The 27,456-nt window shown below is 38.4% G+C and overlaps 1 protein-coding gene across 1 annotated transcript; it reads right to left on the reverse strand.

Moving 5' to 3' along the window:
* Positions 1 to 17: 17 nt before the first annotated feature.
* Positions 18 to 27,071, reverse strand: LOC139937487 (DNA annealing helicase and endonuclease ZRANB3-like). Its single transcript, XM_071932639.1, has 21 exons — positions 26,662 to 27,071; positions 25,380 to 25,398; positions 24,761 to 24,939; positions 24,103 to 24,334; positions 23,479 to 23,597; positions 21,896 to 21,968; positions 21,087 to 21,158; positions 20,169 to 20,300; positions 19,421 to 19,606; positions 18,877 to 18,948; positions 17,672 to 17,851; positions 17,025 to 17,180; positions 14,798 to 16,612; positions 13,511 to 13,641; positions 12,653 to 12,779; positions 11,773 to 11,923; positions 10,714 to 10,769; positions 10,091 to 10,225; positions 7,946 to 8,052; positions 7,429 to 7,534; positions 18 to 5,722 (listed from the first exon to the last, which is right to left on the reverse strand). Exons 1-21 carry the CDS (start codon positions 26,793 to 26,795, stop codon positions 5,543 to 5,545), a joined length of 4,362 nt encoding a protein of 1,453 aa, XP_071788740.1. The 5' UTR covers positions 26,796 to 27,071; the 3' UTR covers positions 18 to 5,542.
* Between the last annotated feature and the right edge of the window lie 385 nt (positions 27,072 to 27,456).

Consider the following 27,456-nt stretch of genomic DNA (forward strand, 5'->3'; position numbering starts at 1 on the left):
AAACACATACACCTCGCAGTAGACTGTCTTTAACCGCAAGGATAAAGAGAGGTGCTTGCTTTTCAGAACCAGTGATTTCATGGGATAGGCTACGGTGCAGTGACGTAAGCTTTCTATATCTGTGTTTTAATTGGTCCGAGATGACGCTTGGCAGCTGCACTTTTCGGTCATCTGCAAATGAATGTAGGTGAAAGGTGATTATGGAAGGGGATTGACCTAGGCTTGAGGCCACTCTCTGGCGTTATTCACGAGCCTCGAAGTGTGACGTCAAACTTCTAGTTTTTCCGTAAAAACAATAGAAGGTCCAATATTTTGTGTTGTAGTATGAAAGACATTTAAACGGGATCATGTTCCATTGGTGTTTACAAAACGTTGGAATAACCAAAGCTCTGTGTTTAGACTTTGTAATTTGAATTTTCGTCCTGTATGTTTTTGACAGAAGCAAATAAACTTGATATACTATAGCGTATTAATGATATAATAGAAGTATTTTTTTTTTTTTACTTCAATTATGGTGTCCCAGATTCCGCAAAATATTCTTCATGGCAACACTGCAGCTATCGTAATTGTATCTGATCAGAATAGTGTATGCGTCACGAGAGAACTGTACATATAGTTTTTATCGCCGGTCTGGCTTGGCACAATCACCTTTCGTAATTTTGACTTCTTCTAAGGTAGATGATTTTGTATACCGGTCGTTGCCACCGAAATATTCATTGGTTGTGAGTTTTGCATTTTCATGGATTTACTTTGTAAAATATACGTAGATTTACCGACTTTCCGATAACTGTTTTTAAGACGATAGTTGAAAACTAACGCATTTACTTTAAGTAATTTATTTTCAAAACCTTTGGAAATGTTGCTGTTTTGAATTACTCCTTATATTTTTTGGTAACGAGTTAGTGCATAGGGCCTACACTTAAACAAAAAGATCTACTTATGAAACTACAACCATCGGAATATGCGGTCCGCCATTTTGTGGAGACAAAACTTCGGCTGTACAAACCTGTGAACAGTGTAATGTCATGATAATCAAGGGATATTGATATGCGAGTCATTTTATTATACTTAAAATATCTTTACACCTACATTCATAGCACAATCAAGTACAATATCGGAGGGGAACATGCCCCTTTAATGTACAAGACTATCGCTATAGAACTCGTAAGTGTTTTATTATATATATTCAGTTTACTCATTATATGACTTTAAGCGACGTAAACTTCTGGTGTAATTTGGCGTTTAAAGGGCCTGAACTAAGGTGTAAACGGGCATAATGTGTTAAGATCATTGGGTGTTCAGGTAGTAATATCGGAACGCCATGTTAATCTTTCAGAGACTTTAGATCACAAAGTTAACCTTTATTTACCTACATTGAATGTACCGCCTAACGACAGACATACATGGTGTTGTGATTGAGTTGCTCAATACACAACTATTGTTTATATGAGTATGATTAACATTGTATTTGACAGATCAATGCATTGAGACCTGCTGTTATATTTTGTTCATTGGTGGCTCGACTCGACCTTGGACCTCTACGGTTCACTTGACATTACTTTATAATCTCAATGCATATGCATGTCATAGGGGACCATTGCCTACAAGCTATGCTTCTTAAATGGATCCCTCCGCAGTGTCAACATTGTTATGCATCTATTTCTTCAAACCTATGTTGTGAAACGATTATTTTTTCATTGTTGTAATGATTTCTTTTGACTGCTGTTTGATATTGGTTTTTTTTTTGTCTTTTTTTGTCTTTTGATACTTCACAAACTTCACAAACTAATAAACTTGTAACCAAATTGTCATATCAAAAATGTTTTACCTTAGAATTGTATCGTATTATGGCTTACTACTGTTTAAGTAATTAGTAATATGCTCATGATTTTCAAATTCTTCTGATATCGTTTCGCATTTCGTGTAAGTTTATGCTTCAAATACATATTCACATATTACTTAATTGTGCTTAGTTTAAATACACATTGTCATAATTTGTATCTATATACCGGTGGTGATAAACGGGATTGCTTAGTTTAAAAAATTTCAACTAAATTTGATTTCATGTCACTACAATATTAGCAAAACATGTTATCTTGGTGATATAAACGGATTGCTTTTCATAAACCTTTCTTAAAGATTAAGCTGTGTTCGTAATTATAAAGTGCCCAATATATCTTCTTTGTTTTATGCTCAGTTCATACATTATGCAGTTGTTATAATTATTCGATATACAGAAGTAATGATTTACATTACTATTATACCAACAACAATATTAACCAGAATAATGTCTCTGTAATGGTGATTTAATCGGATAAACATTACATAAGCAATGAATGCGCACTATGTTCATTCATTTTAGTACTATGTTAGCTATTCCTTATGTGTTAGTGGTGTACTATCTGTTGAAAAATTATACATGTATATGCCTAATATGTACCGACCTAAAAGGGTTTTGTTACTTTTTGTTGGTGAAGTTTTTGGCCATTTATGAATCCCTAATCACTGTGAATGAAGATGTATGTACTATAATTTACCTGTAGAAGTTTCAGCTTCATTAGTCGTCGGGTTTTTGAGAAAAAATGGTGAACATCACAAAGCATTGTTTTCAGGAGAGACTCACTTGTACTCGTTTCTAAACAAAAATTAGGCCTACAGCACCTCAGCAAGTAACTTTTTAAGGGAACCTTTCTATCATCATTATCGTTAAAGACACTGGACACTATCTCACTTGCTGTATCTCAACATATGCATAAAATAACAAACCTGTAAAAATTTGAGCTCAATCGGTCATTGAAGTTGCGAGTGAAAGAAAAAATACCCTTGTAACACGAAGTTGTGTGCTTTTAGATGGTTGATTTCGAGACCTCAAATTCTAAACTTGAGGTCTCAAAATCAAATTCGTGGAAAAATACTTCTTTCTCGAAAACTATGTCACTTCAGAGGGAGCTGTTTCTCACAATGTTTTATACCATCAACGATCTCCCCGTTACTCGTTACCAAGAAAGGTTTTATGCTACTAATTATTTGAGTAATTACCAATGTGTCCACTGCCTTTAATTAAACCGTGTAAGAGTTTAATGTAAATCCGGTCCGTGGACATTGTGTTTTGTGTCCTACAAATAGTACCCAACAGGGACATCATCGTACCAGTGGGAGCATCAGTTATCCTGTCACATGACTGGATGATGGCGCAAAACAAAGCGCAGTGGTTAACCAAAAAAGTGAAATTAATTCTTACTTGACCAATTACAAGGAGTTAATTTGTACAAATTATTTCAGCTTTCAAGCCCAAGTTCGGCCCTCTGAAAGATGTCACAAAATTTCCCAAAGTGTTTTAACTGAGATCAAAATAGTTGTAAGCTGTTCATCACAGTGTGTGTACGCCTTTTTACCTACAGTCCCGGTCATATCTCGTTGGGCCCAAGCATTTTGGCCGAGAATTGTAGCTCTTTGACTTGGCCCGTACTGTGTACATACTGTGAAGAAGTAGCATGATACCACTCGGAGCTAACAAAAAAGGGAGGCTGGTGTAAAGTGGCAAAAACCTTTAAATTCCTTTATGTGGGAAATTGACGGTATAAAAAATAGTCTGACCTTTTAATTTCTGAAGTATTGACATCAAAATAATATACCACTCGTCTAGCTGGAGGTGTGGACTATAGACATAGGCATTCAATGGCAGTGTGTAGGCCTTGATGAATTCAATAGTTTACTCAGTGTTTCAAAATTGTATCTGTTTTGATTAGGGTTTGAAATTATTTTGGTTACGTATATGGTAGTATCAGATTAAAAAGTGTGTCAAAAAAGTATTTCGTTTCAAGATAACAAAATTTGTTTGTTTCCGTGATAATGGTCAGGTCATTGTGTCTGTGAAAAACATATCACTAAAACATTATTATAGAAAATGAGTGGAGAAAATGAATTCATCCAAGTAATTATATCTTTCTGATGTATATCTCAATTGTTTGCTTGCGTTTGATGTCGGGCGAACGTTTCATTGTACTAATTTGGGGTTTGTTATGTTCGTTATGTTATGAACTCTATGTGTTGAAAATGTGATGTTAAAATTGCATATCCCTGACAATGTCTGTCTTATTTTGCACTCAAGTACTAAGGATTGTAAAGATCATATACAATTGTTTGGCATGTACCATAATGGTGTTATATTGTTGAGTCTGTAGGTCGTCTCCCCATTGATCAGTTATCACAACTCGTAATAATAAACAAATCCAAGACATTTAAGGTAGCATATTCACTGTAAGTTGTGCAAGATTTATTGAGGTCCGGTTTGATTTTTTACATAAATGTGTTGATGTCATTTCAGGCAGTTGACCTAACTCATAAGGAACATGTACATGTAGTACTGACAAGTGTGCTCCTAACTCTCGGCCACCGCCAACTGTGAAGATCAATGTGATTGTTTTTGCAATTAACTCAAAGGAGACGTTTGGTGATCATTATCCTTGGGGAACAAATCTGTCTAAAAGTAGTTTGGAATATATCCGAAATCAGCCATCTTATTTCGTTATCAGCAATTGAAACATAATTTCTGACATTACAGTTTGATCGTCAAAAAGTAGCAGAGTAAAATCTGTTGTGTATTGCCAACCCGTGGGTAAATGATTGGTTCCATGGACGGTGAAAGCTCACTGAGCCAAACTGTGACAACAAACCCTTCAAAAGAAATGTTTTGTGTCGTGTCATGCCGTGCCCTTTTTTCAAGTTCATGAAAATATTCGCTGAACCTTCAATACATCATTGTATATTTGGATTGATTGCAGCAATCGACAAACCTTTTAGTCTAAACCAGATTTTTTTTTTAAAGTAACTTCGATATGGAACTACATCAGAACCCGACTATTTTTGCATGCAAAGAACTGTCCTCTGCTAGGTTTTCTATGCTGATTTAAATGTGTCTTCAGACAAAAGGAGTAAAAATTAGCCTTGGTATCCATCATTTTCGGAATCAGCACCCCATATTAACTTTTTTGAAATCTGGTCTAGACTATTAGTCAATTTCTTTTCCCGACTTTCTGTATTAATCGGTGGGTGCAGGTAGAGTGCTATAAACTCAATTTGATCACCCCCAGATCCTGGTATTGTTAAATCACAAAGAACCCCAAATACTGATGTCATACAGTGTGCAATTTCGCCCACCCAATTACTTGCCATTGTCCTGAAATTTCTCATAAGGGTAATACCCGTTTTTATTTACATAGTGTCGCAATACTGAATGATAATACATTCAGAGAAGTCAGTTTATAGAGAGGTCGTCGGTTCATTTTTGTACCCTTAAAGCGACGTCTACCAACGAGTTTAGAAACACTTCTACAGAAATCTGAAATTTTAAGATTTGTGTTGAAACTCTTCAGATATTAAAAAGGTTTTTAAAATGTGTTTTAAAATTGAGAAGTATTATTACAGTTATCATTTTTGTTACACATTTTTACAATACAAATATTTTGATTTATTAATTTTTTTCAAATGTGCTCGTTTTAAATTTTGATTTTCAGCTGTGCGAATTATTCCATATGAAACCTTAGGGCTTGAAGAAGGAACGGATATCAAAAATATCGGCTGTCTTCTGTCGCTTTCTTCGTCTCATATTCTGCTCTGCCGTCACTTTATCGTGACAAACGACGCACAGGGTACGGAAGTTATCCATGGAACACAAACCACCTCCTTCGAACACGGCCACGATATGGTCGGCATGCCAAAACTGGTAACAGAAAAAAACAGAATTCACAGAAGTTCCTTTGCATGATTAAGAGTTGAAACAGTGCCCTCAAAGAGATTATAAGAAGACGTTTATCTACTGACAATATCTGCGCTATTTCCTGCACCCATGTAAAAGAACTTCACTGAAAGAAAAACTCTACCGTAATCTTATTTAAATAAAATGGCAAAAATGGCCTTTGTACTCATTTATTATTATTATTTTTTTTTTTTTCATGCATTGAAAACCAAGTAAACATATTCCATAACTGGAGGTAGTTTTTTTGAAAAAACACCAACGAAACCTTTAAAAAAAAATTAAAACAGGGGGAGGGTGGGGGAGGGTTGGGTGGTTATCCTTTTTACTTTCATAAGTAATTTTCTGTGAAATTTATTCTGAGGCTTCATGTTCTACCTATCTCAGCCCACATACTTACACACTGCAGACTAAATAAGAAGAGGTCAATTAATTCAGGACTTAATTGTACACATGACGAGCGAACAACTTACAGGGGCGTACATGAAATTATGAAATCTCGCCCTATTACAAGTACGTGCCTTAAGCATTGGCTTTTGTTGCTCCTAGCGTGTGGAACAAACTCCCTAACTCAGTGAAGACATGTGAGACCATTGATAATTTCAAGCCCAAACTTAAGACGCACCTTATGACATGCCATTCTTAAAGCCATTGGACCCTTTCGGTACAGAAACAAAAGAAAAAGTTCACAGATTTACAAATAACTTACAGGGTTTACAGAAGGTAGTGGTGAAATACTTCTCTTGAAATATTATTCCATGAAATGCTTTACTTTTTGAGAAAACAGTAAAACAATATCAATTTTCATTAACGAGAATTACGGATTTATTTTAAACACATGTCATGACACGGCGAAACGCGCGGATACAAGGGTGGGTTTTTCCGTTATTTTCTTCCGACTCCGATGACCGATTGAGCCTAAATTTTCACAGGTTTGTTATTTTATATATAAGTTGTGATACACGAAGTGTGGGCCTTGGACAATACTGTTTACCGAAAGGGTCCAATGGCTTTAATAACTTCCCTTCTTGTGAGAACCTTGAGCACCCCTTGAACGGATATGTTTTTACACTTTATAGATGCTGTTTATATTATTAGTAATAAGACATGGAAGGAGGGCTCATGATGAATGCAGTAACTTGTTGAGAATTCATAATTCCATGTACAGCCACAGGCCTGCCTTAATGATGACAACACAGCCCCATTTTATAGTGTACTGATAATACATAAATGCATTACACTCCGTAATGTTTACTGTGCTCTGCAAATGAGACCTATGCAAAATAGATTGACCTTTAGAGATTGAGAGACATATTATGGGATAGCAGGATGGTTGAGAACCTGAAATAAAATGATCAGTGGACATATAGACGATCTGACCTATGTTTACATTCAAACTGCCCTCTGTTGACAAAACACTGTATACGTCGTGTTTCGCCGGGCAAAAAGACGTGTAGTGATGGTAAGATTGCGTGTACTTTCTAGCTGGCTGCCAAAAATCAAAGGTTTTGCCCGGGGTATGCGCATGAATCATTATATGGTTTTCGAGTGACGTCAGAGGATGTGACGTCAGAGGTCACATCATCTATTAGTTTGGTATTCAATTCATCCTTTTATTTGAGTTCAGTCCATTAACAATAACAATACAACAATATTTTCCTGAAGCTAGTTACCTGGCCTGACGATGGGTTTCGAATGATTTCATTCAATCTTGAAGTTGATAGTTTTGACATCACACTCTGCTCCAGTAGTGTCTTCCTCTCACTCTTTGCTGCATCTCTGATGACAACAAAAACAAAAACAAGGAAGGAGATATTTTGAAAAATTGATAAATCATTAGTAGGGACAGTTTTCAAGATAACAATGTTTTAAAAAGTGAAATTCATAAAAAACATAGTTCTACATTCTACATTTCATGAAATCTTTTTTCATGTGAACTGAGATGCCCAAACAACAGTGACTGTTGAGAATTATTTAATTGTTTGTGTCCTCTTTGTGGCTTTGGAAGTAAAGATCCTCTTTGTTGGAATAACCTCAAGTTTAAGTGATGGACAGGAAGCCCTAAAGGGTTCCTGCTGATTAATTTGAGGTTTGTCACCAAGGGTGATACATGATACACAAATAAAAATATAAACAAAGTAACAAAATTATGCTAAAAACAAGAAAATTAGAAGATGGATTATGACTGACTTGATATTATTGCAGAGTTCTTGGGCTTTTACTCCACAGAGCTGGCACACTCCATGTTCGGCCTCCAGTAACTGATCACGGATATACTTGCTGTTTGACCTACGACACTTTAAAATAAAATGTTGATAAAAAGGTTAATATCAGATAATTATTTATTTATTTGGTTAGTTATTTATTTACTTCCTTTATTAACCTAGGGTAAGCCAGTATGAGCTGCTTTCAATTACGAAAAATTATGATTACCAAGTTAATAAACGTAAACAATGTACAAAATAAATATTTAAAATAATTAAAGCCCTAACTAAATACTAAGAAGGTATAGGCCTATTATTAAGTGGAAAACAAAATAGATATATCAAAAATTAAAAAACAAAATATACATATCACAAGTTGGAAACAAAAGTATACAAATCACAAGTTCGGAAGCAAAATTTACGTATCACAAGTTGTAAGATTTGATAAAATGGCAATCGTTAAATAGAAAGTTATTGATTGAATTAAAAGTATATAGTATAAAGCCAAGTAATTAAAATGTTGAGTAAATGAGATAAAACAGGGAGGGACTCAAATTCCACCAAGAAAAAGGAAACCTGAGATTAAAAGCAACTGCAGAGAAAGGCAGACATTGATCTCCTCGTTCAATGTCACCTTCAATTGAAAAGAAAAAAAAACATTTTAGATCGATCAAAAGCCAAAGAGAAAAAAACAAACCATGGCTCTTTGAAACTCAACACACACTACAGCTGGGCTAGGGCTATCACTGCAAAATCACATAGAGATGATCAATAATAATAACAATATTTCATTCTTATATAGCGCAGTATACAACAAATAATCTCAATGCACTTTACATAATTAAAGACAGTGGACACTATTGGTAATTGTCAAAGACTAGCCTTCAGTTGGTGTATCTCAACTTGCATAAAAAAAAAACCTGTGAAAATTTTAGCTCAATCAGTCATCGAACTTGCGAGATAATAATGAAAAAAAAAACGCCCTTGTCACACAAAATGTGTGCGCTTAGATGATTGATTTCGAGACCTCAAGTTCTAAATCTGAGGTCTCAAAATCAAATTCGTGGAAAATTACATCTTTCTCTAAAACTATGGCACTTCAGAGGGAGCTGTTTCTCACAATGTTTTATACCAACAACCTCTCCCGTTACTCGTCACCAAGTAAGGTTTTATGCCAATAATTATTTTGAGTAATTACCAAAAGTGTCCACTGCCTTTAAAACAGATGATAGAATCAAACAGAATGTTAGTTTCAGGAGGGGAAGGTCACCTAAAAGAAACACAAATCATTCAAATGTGGAGGCATCAAAACCATAACAACATTTTTACATGGAAATGCATTAAATAATTGTAACTGCAGGTTCTGGTAATAACAATTCTGATTCAGGGGTCGCAAACGCTGAGACCAGGAAATTTAAACGCACTCAACAACTCGACTTCAATGCACGAGGGGTGTTGTGACAACCATATTGATATTCAATAATAATAAGCAGTATTTATACAGCGCCCAACATCAAATCAGTCACTGAGCACTTAACAGTATTAAAAAGAATCAATGATAAAAATACAAGTTCTTATAATAAAAGGTGCACATCAAAACTACGACTATATTCAAAGCACAGGAAGCTCAACCATCTGTGTCAAAAAACCAACAAAGGTGGCAAAAAGAGCATCATTTATATCAATACCATTGAATGCCTCAAATCACAATACGATTTATCATGTTGAAAACCTTTAAAGCCATTGGACACTTTCGGTACAGAAAAAAAAAATAAAAGTTCACAGATTTACAAATAATTCACAGGGCTTACAGAAGATAATGGTGAAAGACTTCTCTTGAAATATTATTCCTTGAAATGCTCTACTTTTTGAGAAAACATTAAAACAATATGTCAATTCTCGATAGCGAGAAGTACAGATTTATTTTAAACACATGTCATATGACACGGCGAAACGTGCGGAAACAAGGGTGCGTTTTCCCGTTATTTTCTCCCGACTCCAATGACTGATTGAGCCTAAATTTTCACAGGTTTGTTATTTTATATATAAGTTGTGATACACGAAGTGTGGGACTTGGACAATACTGTTTACCGAAAGTGTCCAATGGCTTTAAATAGCTTTGGGAACTCACATTGAATTCGTGTTTACATCTCTCTGAGCAGTAACGCATATCCCATGCTGCTCCTTGATGCTTCTCCAAGGCCGTGCTCGATGACGTAACCTTCCCACAAAACACGCATAGAGGGCGCCCTTCATCATCAAGAGCCTATCATTCACGATAAAAGGGTATAATTAAAGTGTGTGTACAGGAGCTGGATGTAGCAGCAGTGTAGAAGAATGGACATTTCCAGTGACAGGACACTATTGGTAGTTACTCAAAATAATTGTTAGCGTACAAAACTTCTTGGTAACGAGAAATGGAGAGCTATTGATAGTCTAAAACATTTTGAGAAACGGCTCCCTCTGAAGTACTGAGTTTATGAGAAAGAAGTAAATATTAGAATTGAATAAGAGACCTCAGCTAAGGTCTCAAATTAAAGGCATCTGAAAGCAAACAACTTGTGCGACAAGGGTGTTTTTTCCCCATTATTTCTGCAACTTCGACGACCAATTGAGTCCAAATTTTCACAGGTTTGTTATTTTATGCATATGTTGAGATACACCTAGTGAGAAGACTGGTCTTTGACAATTACCAAAGGTGTCCAGTGTCTTTAAGGCACAACTAAAACTAACAAAGTTAACAAGAAAATTTACCTGGACACATGTTCCTCTCTTCAGTGCAGAAATATTCTTGTCTGACTGCTCTGCTACTGTAGGGTATGAAGAATACTTTTTATTCAAGGAAGTTATACTATTGGAAATAATGTAAAACAAACTTATTCTTCTACAAAACCAGGGGTGGATTTCACAAAAAGTTAAGACTAGTCTTATCTCAAGTTAGGACGAGTTACTCATCCTAACTTTAGGACTAAAAGCCAATTCTATCGAGTACAAAGGCTTGCCTACATGTTCATGTAGTATAAGCTTTCATAGACTGTTCAGGCTACTGAATTACAATTTTTCTGAATCTTTCTGAAATCAAACTAAAGCAATCTGCACCTCACCTTGTATCCCATTGAGAATAAGTATTACATCTACAATAAAATATATGGAAAGGTTTGCGGTAACACCATATAATGACTATCTCTTAAAGAGTTGGGGTGGTTCTGAAAAGAACCGTTGGATTCAACTCAATGTTTCGATTAGTATGCTCTAATCGTCTTCTGGAGTTCTGAAGACGATCAGAGCTACTGATCGAATTGTCGGGTTGAAACCAACGGTTCTTTGCAGAACCACCCCAACTCATTTAGAGCTACACTTAGTCATTACATGTACATGGTGTTACGGCACACATTTCCATATCGTATTTCCACCATGCAAAGTTTAAAATCCTACTTAGACCTTATTGACATGACATCATTTCAGTAGGGCGCCCTCACCTAGAGGTAAAAAGGGGGTTGTTCATTAGCCAATCCTGTGCGCCGCGCATACAAATCTATGCGTTTCAATTGTTTCATCACTGTTTTACCTCTAAGGTGGCGGCTGGTGACATCAAGGCATTTCCATTACAGGGCTGTATGCTTCGTTTTTGAAAGGGCAAGGGCACCAAGGCATTTTCTTCTTGGTTAAGGGCACTCTATGATGAAATTGCAAATTTGTACTGGAGCATTTCAAAGGGCACAAAGGCAATGACCAGGGGACACGGAGGCAATCGCCTTCGTTGCCTCCGTGAAGTATCAGGCCTGCATTAGGTCTATATACATGATTTCTCACCTGAGTTTGATGAAGCACCGTCTGATGATGAACTTTGGTCCGAGCGTTGAGGTTCCGATCTGCCTCTTGACGTGTGTTTTTGCTTGGTAATTACTCTTACACTACCACCCACTAAGTCTGCCTTTTGTTTGGCTGCTATTGCCAAGTCAATCTAAACAGATGTAACAAAATAAAACTTCAGTTGATTAACTTCTCCAGAGGCAGGGCGTTGGGTCTTGAAAAAAAAAAACTTGTTTGAGCACCATTGACATAAAAAACACCTCAGTTGATAAACTTCTCCAGAGGTAGGGAAATAGACCTTTATCATGCTGCCTCCAACTTGGTCATGTACCTCGTATCGAATAACAATAATGAATGCTAATAATCATGTTGCAATTAGGAACCAGACTATTTTGTTCTTCCATCCTCGGTTTGGTAACATTGGTATCAATGGGAGAAAATCAAAATGGTTGCACCGTGATAAACGTTTATAGGTCTTTTGAAAAAAAGGTTTGAAAAAGTGTTTGAGCACAAGGGCAGACCAACTCATTCTTAACGTGTAGAGCTCAATAAACTTATCAGCTTATTGGGCTATTTAATCATAGTTTTTCCCTAGGGCAAAACAAAATCAGAAATCGGACTTAAGTAGGAGGAACACCGCGCCTATTCATTGTTTTTTTACCCATACACCAATGTGTGTTAAGCACTGTATACTCAGTACTAACCCGAGTTCTGTGAACAAAATCACAGGCATGTTACTGGAGTGGGATTCAAACCCTCGACCTTTGAATTCTAAAACAATTCTAATACCGTACCTGTTTATCTCCGGTGCAATTCTAACATCAATTTTACAAAAAGGATAAGGAGCAAAACAAATAAAGTAAAATCCTTGAATACTGACCTTAGTAAGGGACCTCTTAGTGCATGGTTGATAGTGCTGTGCTTGTTTCAGTGATTCCAAAGCTGCCAGAGGACTTTCCATTACTGCACCACTCTTCCTGAGCTGTTTTTTCTTTATCTCGTTCAGACTGAGGGAAAACATAAACATTGCGATTCACATTACTTAAACATGAACTCTTTAAGATCTGTGTGCGCTCAATTTAACTGGTGCCTTCTGGAAACCAAGGACAAAACAAAAAAGGCAAAGGGAATACAAAAGAAAACTCCATCTGGAAATTCAAAAGATTGGAAGTGCAAGGAAGTGTGTGTACAAAGTCTGTGGGAAACTGTTAAAGGGAAGGTACATGTTTGGTTATTACGCAAAACAAACATTAACTTAAAAACTGACTTGGTAACAAGCATTGGAGAGCTGTTGATAGTATAAAACATTGTGAAAAACAGCTCCCTCTGAAGTAGCATAGATTTTGAGAAAGAGGTAATTTCCTATCTGGTATTCCTATCTGAAAGCACACAAATTCGTCCAATAAGAGTATTATTTCTTTCATCATTTTCTCGCAACTTTGATGACCATTGACCAATTGAGCTCAAATTTTCACAGGTTTGTTATTTTATGCTTATGTTGGGATACACGTACTGAGAAGACTGATTTTTGAAAATTACCAAATGTGTTTAATGCCTTTAAGTGCAGGGGAAAAAAGAAAGAACAAAAGAATATTACACAAGGATTCAATTTGAGATTGGGTGAGTGACTTGAGCGTGCACGCAAATTGGCATGAGGAGTGATCAAATAGTGACAACATCTGAGAAGGGTCAATAAGAAAATAACACATGACATTCAGAAGCTTTTTGTAGTTTTTACCTATTCCATTCCCTTAGAAAGCGTAAAGCAACACGCAAGTTGTGCTGATCATGAAGGACGGATGGTAGCGCATCCAGATCGTGGTGTTGAAGATCGATCGGCAAGAAGCTACAATTTAGCGGTCTTTCATCCTGGCAAGAAAAATTTAAGGGGGAAAAGATTAATTACTGACGACTCATCTTAAGTTTAACTTTTAGGCTTTTGTGAAATGACGCCCATCCAGGGGCAGATTTCACGAAATGCTAGGAATATATGCTTCTAAGCTAAAATGAGTAACTTGTCCTATACTTAGGATGGGTTCAGTGCATCCCAATGTCTATGGTTACTAAACTTATCCAAAGTCCTATTTTCCCTTTGAAATGACGTCATGTTCAAGAAGACTGGTTGAAAACCTGTTATGCTAAAAAATTGGCAGGTTTCCCACATTTTATCCTGACTCACAAAACGGATTGACCCATAGATTTCACAGGTTTGTTACTACATGTATGGTTGAACACATAAAACATGAATACTGTCTGCAAATAAACTGCTCACAAGAAGTTAGCAAACTTTTTTAATCAAGTACATTTTTGTTATTTATTACTCTCTTTGTATTAAGTTAAATATCAATGCAAAGCTGAAGTGTTCCTCTTTGCAACGATGACATGTTGCTGGACTTAGCCACATTAATGAGAAAGAGACAGAGTCACAAATCAAATGTGCAAAAATTAGCAATTTTGTGTTACTGTATGAACAAACAATGACACTGTAATTCAAGCAAGCAAGGCAACTTACTGATCTTAATCCACTTACTTTATTGAAACAAGAAGTTCAGTAACAGTCTTGCAGATACCCCAACAGTGTGTTTTTCAAGAGATGGGGGTTTATTGTGTGTGGTGTTCTCACCGGTGCAAATCTTAGTGTAAACCATGAATGGTTCCGAAGCTTGACCGGTTTGATTATTGATCATAATACCTACTGACTGTTTAGTACAGATAACTGTAATTTTTGCACATTTGATTTGTGACTTTGCCTCATTGTCATTCATGTAGCCAATTCCGGCAACACGTCATCATTGCAAATGTGCTATCATTTTGAAGAGGAACACCTCAGCTTTGCATTGATATAACTTAATACAAACAGAGCAACAAATAATAAAAATATACTTGATTAAAAAAAGTTTCCTAACTTTTTGTGAGCAGTTTACTTTGTCAGCTCTACCAATCCTATATATAATAATTTCAAAATCTTCAATTTAACTGAAAAGATTCAAAAAGTTTCACTAAATTTAACAAGATTTACAATTACCTGATCGTAGAGGTAGATCCTGTCTGTGTGTTTACTGAGACAATAAAGGAAAGAGTCGTACAACACAGGGTCTTCCACCTTGGAGCTCATCAGACTCAAACTAGAAGTTGTTGGTTTGACGTCTTCCAGATCATCAGGAAGATCCTTAACATATTTAGACTCATCACTCTGAGAAGCGTCGTTGAAGGCGGTGAATGATACTCTCTTCGATTTGGGTTTCGGACTCCAGCATGCCTCACATTCACCATTGTCATTTGTATTAAAGTGACCACAGTTTGCGTCGGCGCATCTCCAATGTTTCGCTCTCTTGATGGCTGGCGGGCTGCATTTGTCAGATGGTTGAGTTGGTTTTGGACTCCAACATGTCTCACATTCACTGTCATTATTTGTATTGACGTAACCACAGCTTGCCTGGTTACATCTCCACGGTTCCTCTAGTGCATTTTCTGGTGCAGTCAAATTGGCAAGATAGCTGCAAGTAGCGTCTTCTATTTCTTTGGCAAGAACCGAGTCATTATCGGCAACGTTTACTTGTTGGTCCTCATTATTTCTAGCGTTGACTGTTGAGGTAAGTTTGAGTTGTTCAGTTGGTGTTTTGGGGCTCTTGATTTGAGCGGGTTCACTTGTTAGGAGTCTTTGGGCTGCACATGTCAACACAATCTTGGCATAACCTTCAATGTTCTGATGAGTAGATGATTTGTTTGTTCCCTGAGAAGCTTGGCCTGACAGTCGACTTCTCTTGGTCTTTCTTGGTGTACTGCATATTTCACAAAATGGCAAGTCAATATGATTGCTAAAGGTACAGGCATTACAACCCCATGTCTTCCTACTAGCATCTTCATCAGCTGTTCGGGAAGCTTCATCAGCACCACGGGAAGCTTCATCGGCAGCACGGGAAGCTTCATCAGCGGCAGGGAAAGCTTCATCAGCTCCTTTGGAAGTTTCATTAGCTCTTCGGGAAGCTTCATCGGCACCATGGGAAGCTTCATCAGCAGCACAGGAAGCTTCATCAGCACCACACGAAGCTTCATCAGCAGCAAGGGAAACTTCATCAGCAGCACAGGAAGCTTCATCAGCTCTAAGGGAAGCTTCATCAGCTCTAAGGGAAGCTTCATCAGCTCTAAGGGAAGCTTCATCAGCTCTAAGGGAAGCTTCATCAGCTCTAAGGGAAGCTTCATCAGCTCTAAGGGAAGTTTCATCAGCTGCTGATGAAGCTTCATCAGCTCTAAGGGAAGCTTCATCAGCTCTAAGGGAAGCTTCATCAGCTCTAAGGGAAGTTTCATCAGCTGCTGATGAAGCTTCATCAGCTCTAAGGGAAGCTTCATCAGCTCTAAGGGAAGCTTCATCAGCTCTAAGGGAAGTTTCATCAGCTGCTGATGAAGCTTCATCAGCTTCATCAAAAGTCACTCCTCGTCGAGGTCTTTTATTGCTTCTCATGATAGGAAGATCATCCAGATAATCAAAAGACGGTGTAAGACAATCTTCACCACTTACTCCTGGCCGACAATCTTCAGGTAAAGGGACCGCGTTTGGACAGTTCTTTATAGAAACATCTGGAGATGAGTCTTTTCCATCTCTTCCGATGATGGATCGTTTGTGGAGGACATCTTTTGATGGACGGTGCTTCTTAATAGCTTTGAAGTCGTCCTCGTCGTCATCAACGATGACTGATGTTGACTGAATCTCCTCCTTGAAGCATCTCTCCCCATGTGGACTGCAGGGAGTCTCGGCTGGGGTATTCTTGCGCTTTCTCTTCTTTGAACTCTGACCCTTCGTTGTGAAGAAACTACGGATGTCTCGACTTTTGCAGTTCTCCTACAATGATAAACAAATTTGATTTAAGTGATGGGTAGACACATTAGTCGAGTAAAATCGCAAAAAGGAAAATAAAATGTAGCATTTTAATGACTATAATTAGTAACAATAACTGCATGAGCTTTCAGAGCAACAACTACTTCACAAAATGCAATGTTGAAAACAACTTCAACCAAGGTTTGTACATGTATAACAAAAAGAGTTGCCTAAATTCACTTTCAAAGGAAAAAAACCTGGAATTGGCATACATTCTTTCAATCATCACATCCACAATATCAATATAACATAGACTATCACACACAAATCCAAATGTTCGTAACACAATAAAAAACAGTTACCAGCTTTTTGGTTTTTTACATAATTTGCCGAACATTTAAATGCTGATGATGTCAAAACAAAATAGCGTACCAACCTTTTGGGAAAAATAGAAAGTATCATCTTCATCTAAGTCTCTGTTGCTAGGCAACCAGGCTGCAGCATGTTTAAGAAACTCCACCTCTTCCTTCTCTTTCTCATCCATTCTAAGATGCTGCAGTCGGCCATTCAACGTACTACTCAAGACATTCACCTATCAAAGAATGAAATGTGTGACCAAATATTAATTTCAATATACATGTTTAACTTTTACGGATTACACCGTTCCGATGACAGAGATTCACTAAGTTTGGGTACTTCCACTCTTCATCTATTGATCAGTAAAATTCCTCTGTCGGGTAGTTTTGTTGGGATTGTTTAAGTGTCCTTCCCGAAAACCCCTAGTCAAACTGATGGACGATTGTTAAGAATAGAATAAGAAGTACATTAAAAAAAAACAATCAACAGACGAAAGATACAGTTAATCACGGACGTTAATAGACGAAAGACCCAATAGTAATCTGTTAGTCTTGAACGTAGATGACAAGATTGTACCTTTGATGATACAAGCATTGAATTTTTCACACAGTCAGAGTATGTCATGGGAAGGATATTTGGCTATAGGGCCATCACACAGTTGTTCTAAAAAAAAATATAGGTACTATAACAAGCAATGGCAAAAATTTTGAAACTATAGAAAAATACCTTCTTTGATAATGCAGACCACATCCATTCATCGATGGTTCCCTTGGCAACCAGATAGTGTACATGGATAGCATTTAACTGACCAATGCGATGTGCTCGATCCTCACACTGGTGTAGGATACCTGGGGTCCAGTGTAATTCTGCAAATACGACCTGGCTGGCCGCCGTCAGAGTTAATCCCTGGTTACAGAATGGAAAGGTATAACGCTCAAGGATAAATACAACATGGCTTTCATTGGACTCATTTGACTACCAATATATATATATTGAATGTTTAGGAGTGCAATGTTGCAGAATATGACGACACACTCTCAAAAAGTGTCCTTACTGAGGCCAAAAAGTGCCCTTACTGAGCCCGAAAGAGGCAAATCTTTGGATGATATCTGTTCTTTGTAAGTAAAAGCATGCACATGACCCCAGTGTCCCTGTATCATTTTGCCTAACGTTGCATGCAAGGGGTCTACATGTATGTAATCAAGGGGTTATTTAAATCAAGACTAGTCCATTTCACAAGGCAAAGCAAAGTGACGACAATCCACAAATGAAAGGCATTCAATATTTCTTCATGAAACTCACACATATATTTAAATCCTGGTCATTTGAAACTGTTTTCACAATAAACTCAAAATAGCCTAGAATGACAGTTTAGTCTTAGACAACTTGAAACAAGTGAGGTTTGAGTTTGTTTTATAGCTTTTCAGAGAGCCACTTGATTGAAGCAAGGGTGGGGGTAATTGTTCACACTTTAGGAGCAGCGCATGAGAAGGATTTGGAGTTGTAAGACTTAATAATATAATAATAATAGACCGTTTTTTATATAGCACTTTTCACGCCCGAGAGGTGTCTTAAAGAGCTTCCGACATTATTACCCCTGGTCACTGGGCCTTAATTCACTCCTTAAACCATCTCAGCTCCCTGGTGGGGAGTATGCAGTCTGTGCGCAATATATGCACTACTCGACTAAATCAATCACAAGATCCATCTCTGCCCTCACAGGTACCCATTTATAATTAAGTGTCTTGCTCAGGGACACAAGTGTCACGACCCGGATCCGAACCCACACTCTGCTGAACAGAAGCATCAGAGCTTGAGTTCGGTGTTCGTATCCACTCAGCCACGACACCCCACTTGGTGCTTGATATTGTTAGGAGTGAAGAGACATTGAGAGAATGGTCAGCATTTCTCAGCAATTGCTCAGTACTCACCGTGCCAGCTGCTAAGATGCTCAGTAACGCCACCCTAGTATTACAGTCAGTCTGAAACTGATTCACCAAATGCTGAAGAAGAAAATAGACACCAACTAAATTTAAAAGATCACAATAAATAATCAAAACTGGAATGATATAGCGCTAAATTACCAAAGGATGAAAAGGTGCTATTTAAGGCACTGGACATCTTTGGTAGTTGTCAAAGACCAGTATTCTCACTTAGTGTATCCAAACATTTGCATAAAATAAGAAATCTGGGAACATTTGAGCTCAATTGGTCATCAAAATTGCAAGAAAGCAATGAAGAGAAAAAAACACCCTTGTTGCACAGTTTTGTGTGATTGGTGTTGCCTAAAAAAAGCGCTTTAGGCCTGAAGTCTTTATCAGATTCAAATTACCCCTTTTTTCTTAAAAACAAAGCCATGGAATTGGGCCCTGCTTACATGTAGTTGTTTCCCGTCTCTGTTATAAGTTGCTGGTATTTTCAAGTTTATGCATGTAACTCACAAACTGAGAGATAAACTAACGCTCAAAACATTACCATTCTTTCTGAGCTTGGTACGTCTCCGTCAATCCTGATATATTTGAGTTGTTTTTGATGTTCCTTGGTATAAGCCGCAACAGTTTGAGCCAGGGCCGTCAATACTTCCTTGTGATGAGCAAAGACTAAGAACTTCATGTCGTCATTCTGTAATAGCATCTTGATGTACTCACACACGGCACCAATCTACAGTGGTTAACATCAACAACAAATTACACACACAGTTTTGTTTGCCCGGTCACTTCGGGAAGGACTGACCCGATGCACCCGGACACACACAACAAAGATTTAAATGAACATGGAATTTTCATGGACTTGGTTGTCATAATGGGATGGTAGAAGTTGATAATATTGTACTTGAAAAAGCCTTCTGAGCGCACGGCAGCTCAGGCTGTATACTTCCCAGGGAGCTGAGAAAGATTACATGAATGTTGTTTGCCTGATGACAAGCCGTCGATTTCAAAAAACTCTTCCTAACTTAAGACTAATCTTAGGGCTTAGGGCGAGTCCCAACCCTGCACTGTAGCATGCAGACCTTCAATTAATCCTAAGTTAAGACGAGTTACGCGTCCTAACTCAAGATAAGAAAAGTCCTAACTCTTTGTGAAATCGTGCCCAGGGCACTAATGTGAAGCGCATTGCTGCAGTTCTTGTAAAATGGGTTATTTGAGAACTACAGGTAGTAATTATTATTATTATTGTTATGCTAAGACTAAATCTGCCTGCGCTAAGGAAAGGCTGAACATTCCTTTGCTTTTCCTGTTAATGTGTACATCTGAGAGGCCAGCCTCTTGACTTCAAAACCAGAGCTGTTTAGTTCCTCCATGTCTCCCCTGGGGTTGAAGACGTTCTCAAGTTGTACCCAACAATCTTCCAGTTCCTACGAGAAACAAAATAGGAGAGTAATCACGAATTCCCTAATCTTGCGTTACTTGATATTTGAAATAAAAAGATGCATCCCCTTAAAGGTGATTGCCTCTGCTGCTGCTCCAAAGGTTGTGTAATAAACTTGGCAGTGAGCCCCGTCTACATTGGATTTTTTTTTTATGCACTTCTCCAGACCAAAATGCCTGAGGCCACTTGAAGGTGTGGGCTACAAGTTTTTTTTTCCTGAGGCCGTTGCCACCTACTCCTAGGGCTGAAACTGGGCCCCTTTACAGTTCATAAGGATGTATGGATGTATCATCAATCCGAAGCCTGGCTGGTAGAGCAGAAAGCACTACCTCCCCAATTTACAGGTTGAACAGCTTCCGACTCACTGGCACTCCAAACAAAATAGGGAGACCACAAGCATTAGGGCTAGATTATGGAGTTATATATAGAGGGCGCACTGGTGATGCTTCTTGCATAAACGCGACTGGACCGCAAGGAGACGCGCGTGCCATTCTGTACGGGCGTTGAACATGAAATACACACTTGAGTTTGTTTTTATTGAAAGCTACGCGATGCTGTTTTGTCAACTTACAAAAGGGTCGCATCAACACATGCTGTGCAATGCTGTTTTGTCAACTTGAAAATGGCCGCATGCGCGCATGCTGGGCCGCGTATATAGGCCAGTGCGCCCTCAAGTTCTTATTATATATAACTATATAGGCTAGATACTTAAGTTGGTAGAGCACTGAAACATTAATCCAGAAAAACTGTTTTTTTTTTTTTTCCTTTTTACCTTCTTTTCTGCAGAGTCAGCCAACTCAAAGGGCACCTTCTGTCGCCGTTTCGGCGGCAACTGTTTCAAAACCTGTGACCAACAAGAAATGACAATCAGTTTCAACACATTTCTTATTTCATTTCTGAGTTATTGCTCAGTCAAACGGTTCTTTTGTTTTAGACATAATGAAAACTCGTCGTTTGTTAAAACAAAACACAGTTTCTGGGGGCTCTCAATCAATCAATCAATCAATCAATAGCACATTTATTTCCACATTCACATGGAGGCATCATCGTAAAAGCCGAGGCTTGTGGTGGATGCACTAGTTTTATTGTATCAATTGTTGATGTTTTTTCGTAATTGACTATTCTTGATCATGATGAAAAAAAATGTTGATGAACTGAATTGAAATTGAAATTGAATTGATGTGCCCGTTACAACAATACAAAACAAAACAGAATCTCAAGACCAATCCAAAGTTTGGAGTCAATATGCCAAGTCCTACTTGAGTAATCGCTGAGACAAAGATGCCCCTTCAGCTTGCTTCTCCAGCAGGGCATACAAATATAAAATGACTTTTATCTTTTTAGAGTGACTTTTGTCATTTTAGAGCACACGTCTCAACGACGCTTGACTGGCGGTAAGATGTAAACTAGATTCCAGATTTAAAACATTTTTTTTGTCCATGAAGTTATCTGCCGTCAATAATGAAAGCAAAATAAATGCTAAATAAACAGGGTGAATGTGGACAAAACTACAGCTAGATTTCATCATTAAATTTCCATAATGAAAGCAAGACGGTCAATAAACAGATTTAGGTTGCTTACATCTTTCTTTTCTCTTCTGATCATGACTTTCTGTACAAGCAGTTTGTGAAGTTCATCCAGATTAGTTGCTCCTCTGATCAAAACACAAGAAAATAACAAAGATATATTTATGTACTGAATACAAATAATCAAAATTTATTAATTGTAGGTCTCATTTTTAGTGAAAGTGTTGATGCAAAGGTACATGTATGTTTCGTTCAGCAGTACACCGACCATGATGCTACAACTTATGCTAGGCCTCAACCAATGTACATACATTTTGGCAATGTCTTAATCAAACGAAAAATGGAACCAGCTGTTGAATCTTGATGGGTTTGTGTCGGATAGAGTTTTCATTTCAGGGGCGGATTGCACTAACCGCTCTTAAACCGGTTCAGGGCTATAGCCGGCTAACTTGAGATGTACTTTGGAAGGTCTTTAATTATGAGTGCTCCAACTTGTAGCTGGTTGTCCCCATTATTGGGTCTTTCTTTCTCTTTTCCTTTAAAAGCGCCTTGCATTCTTTGATAATTTGGCGCCATATAAATCCAGTTATTAATAGACTGATTGCAATAGCACGGCCTACATTTTCTTTAATCTTAAGCCTGCTCTGAGCTGGCTATAATCGGTATTTGTTTTGTTTTCAAACATGACGCTACATCTGTTATTTTTTAGTGGTATTGGTTGTTGGTGAGCTAATCCAAATAGCCCTGCGACGAGACAATGTTTATTATGTCTTTAAATTCGTCCCAGACGTTTGTTGTGACTGGAGAATTTATCTGCAGTTCAAGTCACCCTTGATAAGTGCCAACTTCTTTGCTCGAACTGATTAGGTCGTTAACGTCCAAACTTTGTTTACCTTTCAAAGCCAGTGTCAGTGTGTCAGTGTACTCTGTATAATGGCAACCATCGTAACTATCAAAGCTTAGAAATGCTTCACGTTTGGATTTCACTGCACTTCACCGACTCATCTACAACTGACTGATTGGTCTTCTGGCAAAGACCATTCTATTGCAATCCACCCTTGGTTGTGAAGCAAAGGATTCTCAGAAAAGCGAACTTAAAGGAACACGTTGCCTTGGATCGGTCGAGTTGGTCTTTGAAAACCGTTTGTAACTGTTTTTTATAAATTGAATATGGTTAGAAAGATGGTTTAAAAGTAGAATACAATGATCCACACAAACATGCCTCGAAACTGCGTGGTTTTACTTTTACTTTGTAAAATGGCCGACTGCGTTAGTTGACGAGGCAAAAATACAACCACGCAATTTCAAGTGATATTTGTGTGGGTCATTATATTCTACTTCTAAAATATCTTTCTAATCATATGCAATTTAAAACAATGGTTACAAACGCTTTTCAAAGACCAAATCAACCGATCCAAGGCAACGTTTTCTTTTAATCACTAAACTACCCAAGAACCCAATGGAGAGAAGACAAGGAAGTTTCACTGAGTTTTAGATGTGGGAGGAAACCCCCATAGAATTATTTCAGGGAAAACTAATGCAATCAGGCAGGGACTAAAAACCCAATCCAAATCATACCCTCGGCGGAAGGTGAGAAAAGATACCACTCCGCTGACCCAAAAGGTAAGGTCTACTTACGTTGTGTCCCATCTTCTCTGCTTGCCAAAGTTTTTCCAGTGAGCGTCACAGTAGCGCTTCACAAACTGAGACCAACTACCCATAATGCCCTTCTGCACGCTGTCAATCTGCGTAAACAGCTTTGAAGGAATACAAAGGAATACAAAGTCAAATATAAATATTATTCTTTATAGACATAATTACCTCTGTGTGACGAGAAGAAGGGCATAAGCCTCCTGGCTTACTTGTCAAGACCCAAAAAGTAGTTAAGCTCACCCAAATTATGCTTACCAGAAAAAGGTTACCAGCCAAAATAGCATGTCACATGTACAATCTGTGACTGGTAGCCTGCTTGTTTTTGCTTAGCAGCAACACTTTAAGCAGTATTTCTTTGCTTAAAGCAGCTCTATTATTTGGGCCTATAATCCTGGCCAAATTGAATCGGCCACACATTATCAATGCGACAACAAACATTCCCCATGCCATTCCCCCCTGCCAATAAATGTTTTCTCCACCGTCCCCCCCCCCCTCCTCCTCCCGCCGGTCAATGATGATGGGAGCGCAGACCGCACAATGAGAGCCACCATTGAAAGGGGGGGGGGGGGTTGTTGATTGGGGCCATGCACAAATAAAAGTGATGAGTACCTCGGCAGGTCTTGCTAAGGCTGGTGTCCCAGTCAGCAGAATGACTCTCTTTGCAGAGTGTAGAAGGGGTACCAGAAGCTTAGTACGAGCTGCTTGTCTGTTCTTCAAGTAGTGCGACTCATCCACAATAACTACTTGGAACTTCTGCTCCGTCAGGGCTCCAACAAGGGTCTTGCTAGCAATGCGCAATAAACCATAACCGATGATGGAAATCTTGGCACTCGGTATGTTTCTAAATGAAGTGAAAAGGAAAAGAGAAAAGATGGGTTTGTTGTGTAAATGCATGAATATGTACAGTGTTGTAGGTAGACTAATTTTTAACTGAGGGCGAGCGGTTCAACAAAATTATTAATGATTACATGAGGGGCAATCATTGCTAAGGTGCAATCTGAAGAGGAAATCTGTGCTGGGCAGCACAGTGTATTGTGCTGAGCGAAACTTGTTAGTTCTGGGCAGGCCCGCCTGGGACCGCCCACCATACAATGTGTAGCTTCAACACTGTACAGTACAAGATTACATTTATCGCTACCCTTATAATGTGCTACATAAATGGATCTCATAATCCATAATGCAAAATGACAAAATTGGCCTTGCCCTCACAGAATGCTACCCATTCTCTTTTACAAAATGACAAATTTATTTAATCAGTCTGCTTTACCTTATATCAGTCCCAGATGTGATCAGATTGATATCATTTGGTTGAAGCTCAGGCAGCCATTTCTCCAGCTCTTCAATCCATGGATAGCGCATCGAGGAAGGGACCACAATAAGCAATGGCCAATCAGACTTGTAGCAGTAAGCAACGCTGATGGCTTGAATGGTTTTTCCGAGTCCCATCTACATAAAAATAGCAAAGTCAAATAAAAACCAACATGTCCTCTGCTCAGAACTTTAAGATCATTTGATATCTAACATTCAGTTTGGGTAGGACACAAACTCACACAAATCTGCTTGAAAAAGTAATTTAAAGGGAAGATACACGTTTGGTAATTGTCAAAGACCAGTCTTCTCACTTGGTGTATCCCATCATAACCATAAAATAACCTGTGAAAATTTAAGCTCAATTGGCCATCGAGGTTGCGAGGAAATGATGAAAGTGAGAAATTACCTCTCTCTCAAAAACTGAGTTACTTCAGAGGGAGTAATTTCCCACAATGTTTTATATTCTCAACAGCTCCCCAATGCTCGTTACCAAGTCAGTTTTTAAGCTAATATTTGTTTTGAGTAACTACCAAACATGTACCTTCCCTTTAAGCCAAAATCAGAACGGTACTTACTTCATCTCCAAACAGGCACCTGCAGAAATAATGAGGGGAAAGAAGTGATTGATTTCTTTGTAAGTTTGTTTAACATTAGGCCTCCTAGTTACATTAAATCTAACAACACTAGACTAGGTCATGTGATTTGAATTAACAACAGGCCTGATAATTCATGGAGGCAACGAAGGCGATTGCCTCCGTGTCCCCTAGTAATTGCCTTGGTGCCCTTGAAATGCTCCAGTACAAACTTTGCAATTTCATCATAGAGTGCCCTTTACCAAGAAGAAAATGCCTTGGTGCCCTTGCCCTTTCCAAAAATGAAGCATACAGCCCTGAACAACCATCACAAAAGCATGTATTGTCAAAAGCTGTGATGCCTAGTGCAGTGTGAAAACTCCCAGTATCACTGCAATGGATTTCTTATACTCATTTGCGTTTTTTGTGTTTTGTGGTTTTTTGTTTTTACAATTTCTTTTTATATTTCTTCTTCTAATTTTAGACACTACCTGCCTGTGGTATTCACTACCTAAAGCAAGTTATTTTGAGTCAACAAACCCTGAATGTCTTCAAAAACAGAGTAAAAACTAAGCAATGTCACTGTCACAGAAGGTACTCTAGTCGAGGTTCTTATGGCTATTGTTGTTCGTACTTATATAAGACTCTGTACACTGGTTAAGGTGTATTCAGTTCTAGAGTAGTACACTGAAGGTTACTCCTAGAACTATTAGGTTTGTTCTGCTATCGTCTCCATAGTTGTAGGAGTAACTTAGGGTATGCGAAAAAAACTGCTTTTACTCTCGCACAACATGCTTTCTCCATCAATGCAGTCCTTGTCCTTGTGGAATTTAATTACGATAACGGGAGCAGGGTTACGTTATCGCAACTATGTTGAACTCACTTCCTGGCTGAAGAAATACAAACTCACTTTGGAATTAAAACTCAAGAAATTGCTGAAAGACCCACAGTCTAGTTGCGATAACGTTACCCTCCTCCCCTCGGAAGGAGGATAACGTTACCTTCCTCCCGTCCGGAGGAGGGTAACCGGGAGGAGGGTAACGTTATCGCAACTAAAGCCCCACCCACTTGTTTTGACGTCGATTTTGATTTGAGTTTGGAATTGGCCACCTTCGATTTTTATTAACGGCTGATAAATTGGTGGCGACGTGCGGAAAATTATCCCTGTATTGTTGGGTTGGACACATCCTAAAACGCGTAATGCTTTGAAATAGAAAAAAAGCTCTATGCCACCTTATAGTTACAAAAAAAATGATGAATTTTATAACTAAAAAACTACAATCACCTTCCATTTCTTTGAAGTGCATACAGAATACCCTCTTTCTGGAACGGCAACAGCTTGTCGCACAGGCCCCTGGGTAAAGATTCCAACAACACAGCATCCTTTGAAGGGTCGAACTCTTTCACTTCTCCTGTCATTCTGATATGATTTATTTAGTTTTTGGTGGTCCGATGTTTCCACACCAAACACGGTCACATCCCGATCCCATCACCAGATCACTAAATCAGGCTGATTCTTCGACGATCACAAGTGTCTCGATAAACACCGGATTTTTAGGTCAAAACCTGTTATGACATTATCCTACTCCAGTAGTAATACTTCTATAATTAATACCTTTAATTTTATCCTAAACAAGAGCTTCGCTGCTGGTTTATAAACTTATTGATGTTGCACGAATTTGTTGTGTGGCGCGCCATGACATGAAGCGCCACCAATCGACAGCTCAGGGAGAATGTTTTTTATTGTGTCCTGAAACGTCATTCTTCGAGGCTCGTGAAGGCCGAATCCGAATTTGCGGCTAAGGTTATGGCTATTGCTAAAGGTGTTGCTAAGCGGAAATCTAGCCATAGCCGTAGTCGCTAATTCGGACACGGCCTAAGGCCGTGTCCGAATTAGCGACTTCGGCTACAGCTACGGCTAGGGCGCGCGCGTCTACCATTCTTCAACACTGACAGACGCGCTGATCTAGCCGTAGCTGTAGCCGAAGTCGCCAATTCGGACACGGCCTTACTTCCTTGTATAAAGACAGGGGCCCACTGCCCAGTGTAGAGGGGGTGGACCACTGATGATTGGTGGTGG

Source organism: Asterias amurensis, chromosome 5, assembly GCF_032118995.1.
Source record: "Asterias amurensis chromosome 5, ASM3211899v1".
NCBI classification, from domain to species: domain Eukaryota; kingdom Metazoa; phylum Echinodermata; class Asteroidea; order Forcipulatida; family Asteriidae; genus Asterias; species Asterias amurensis.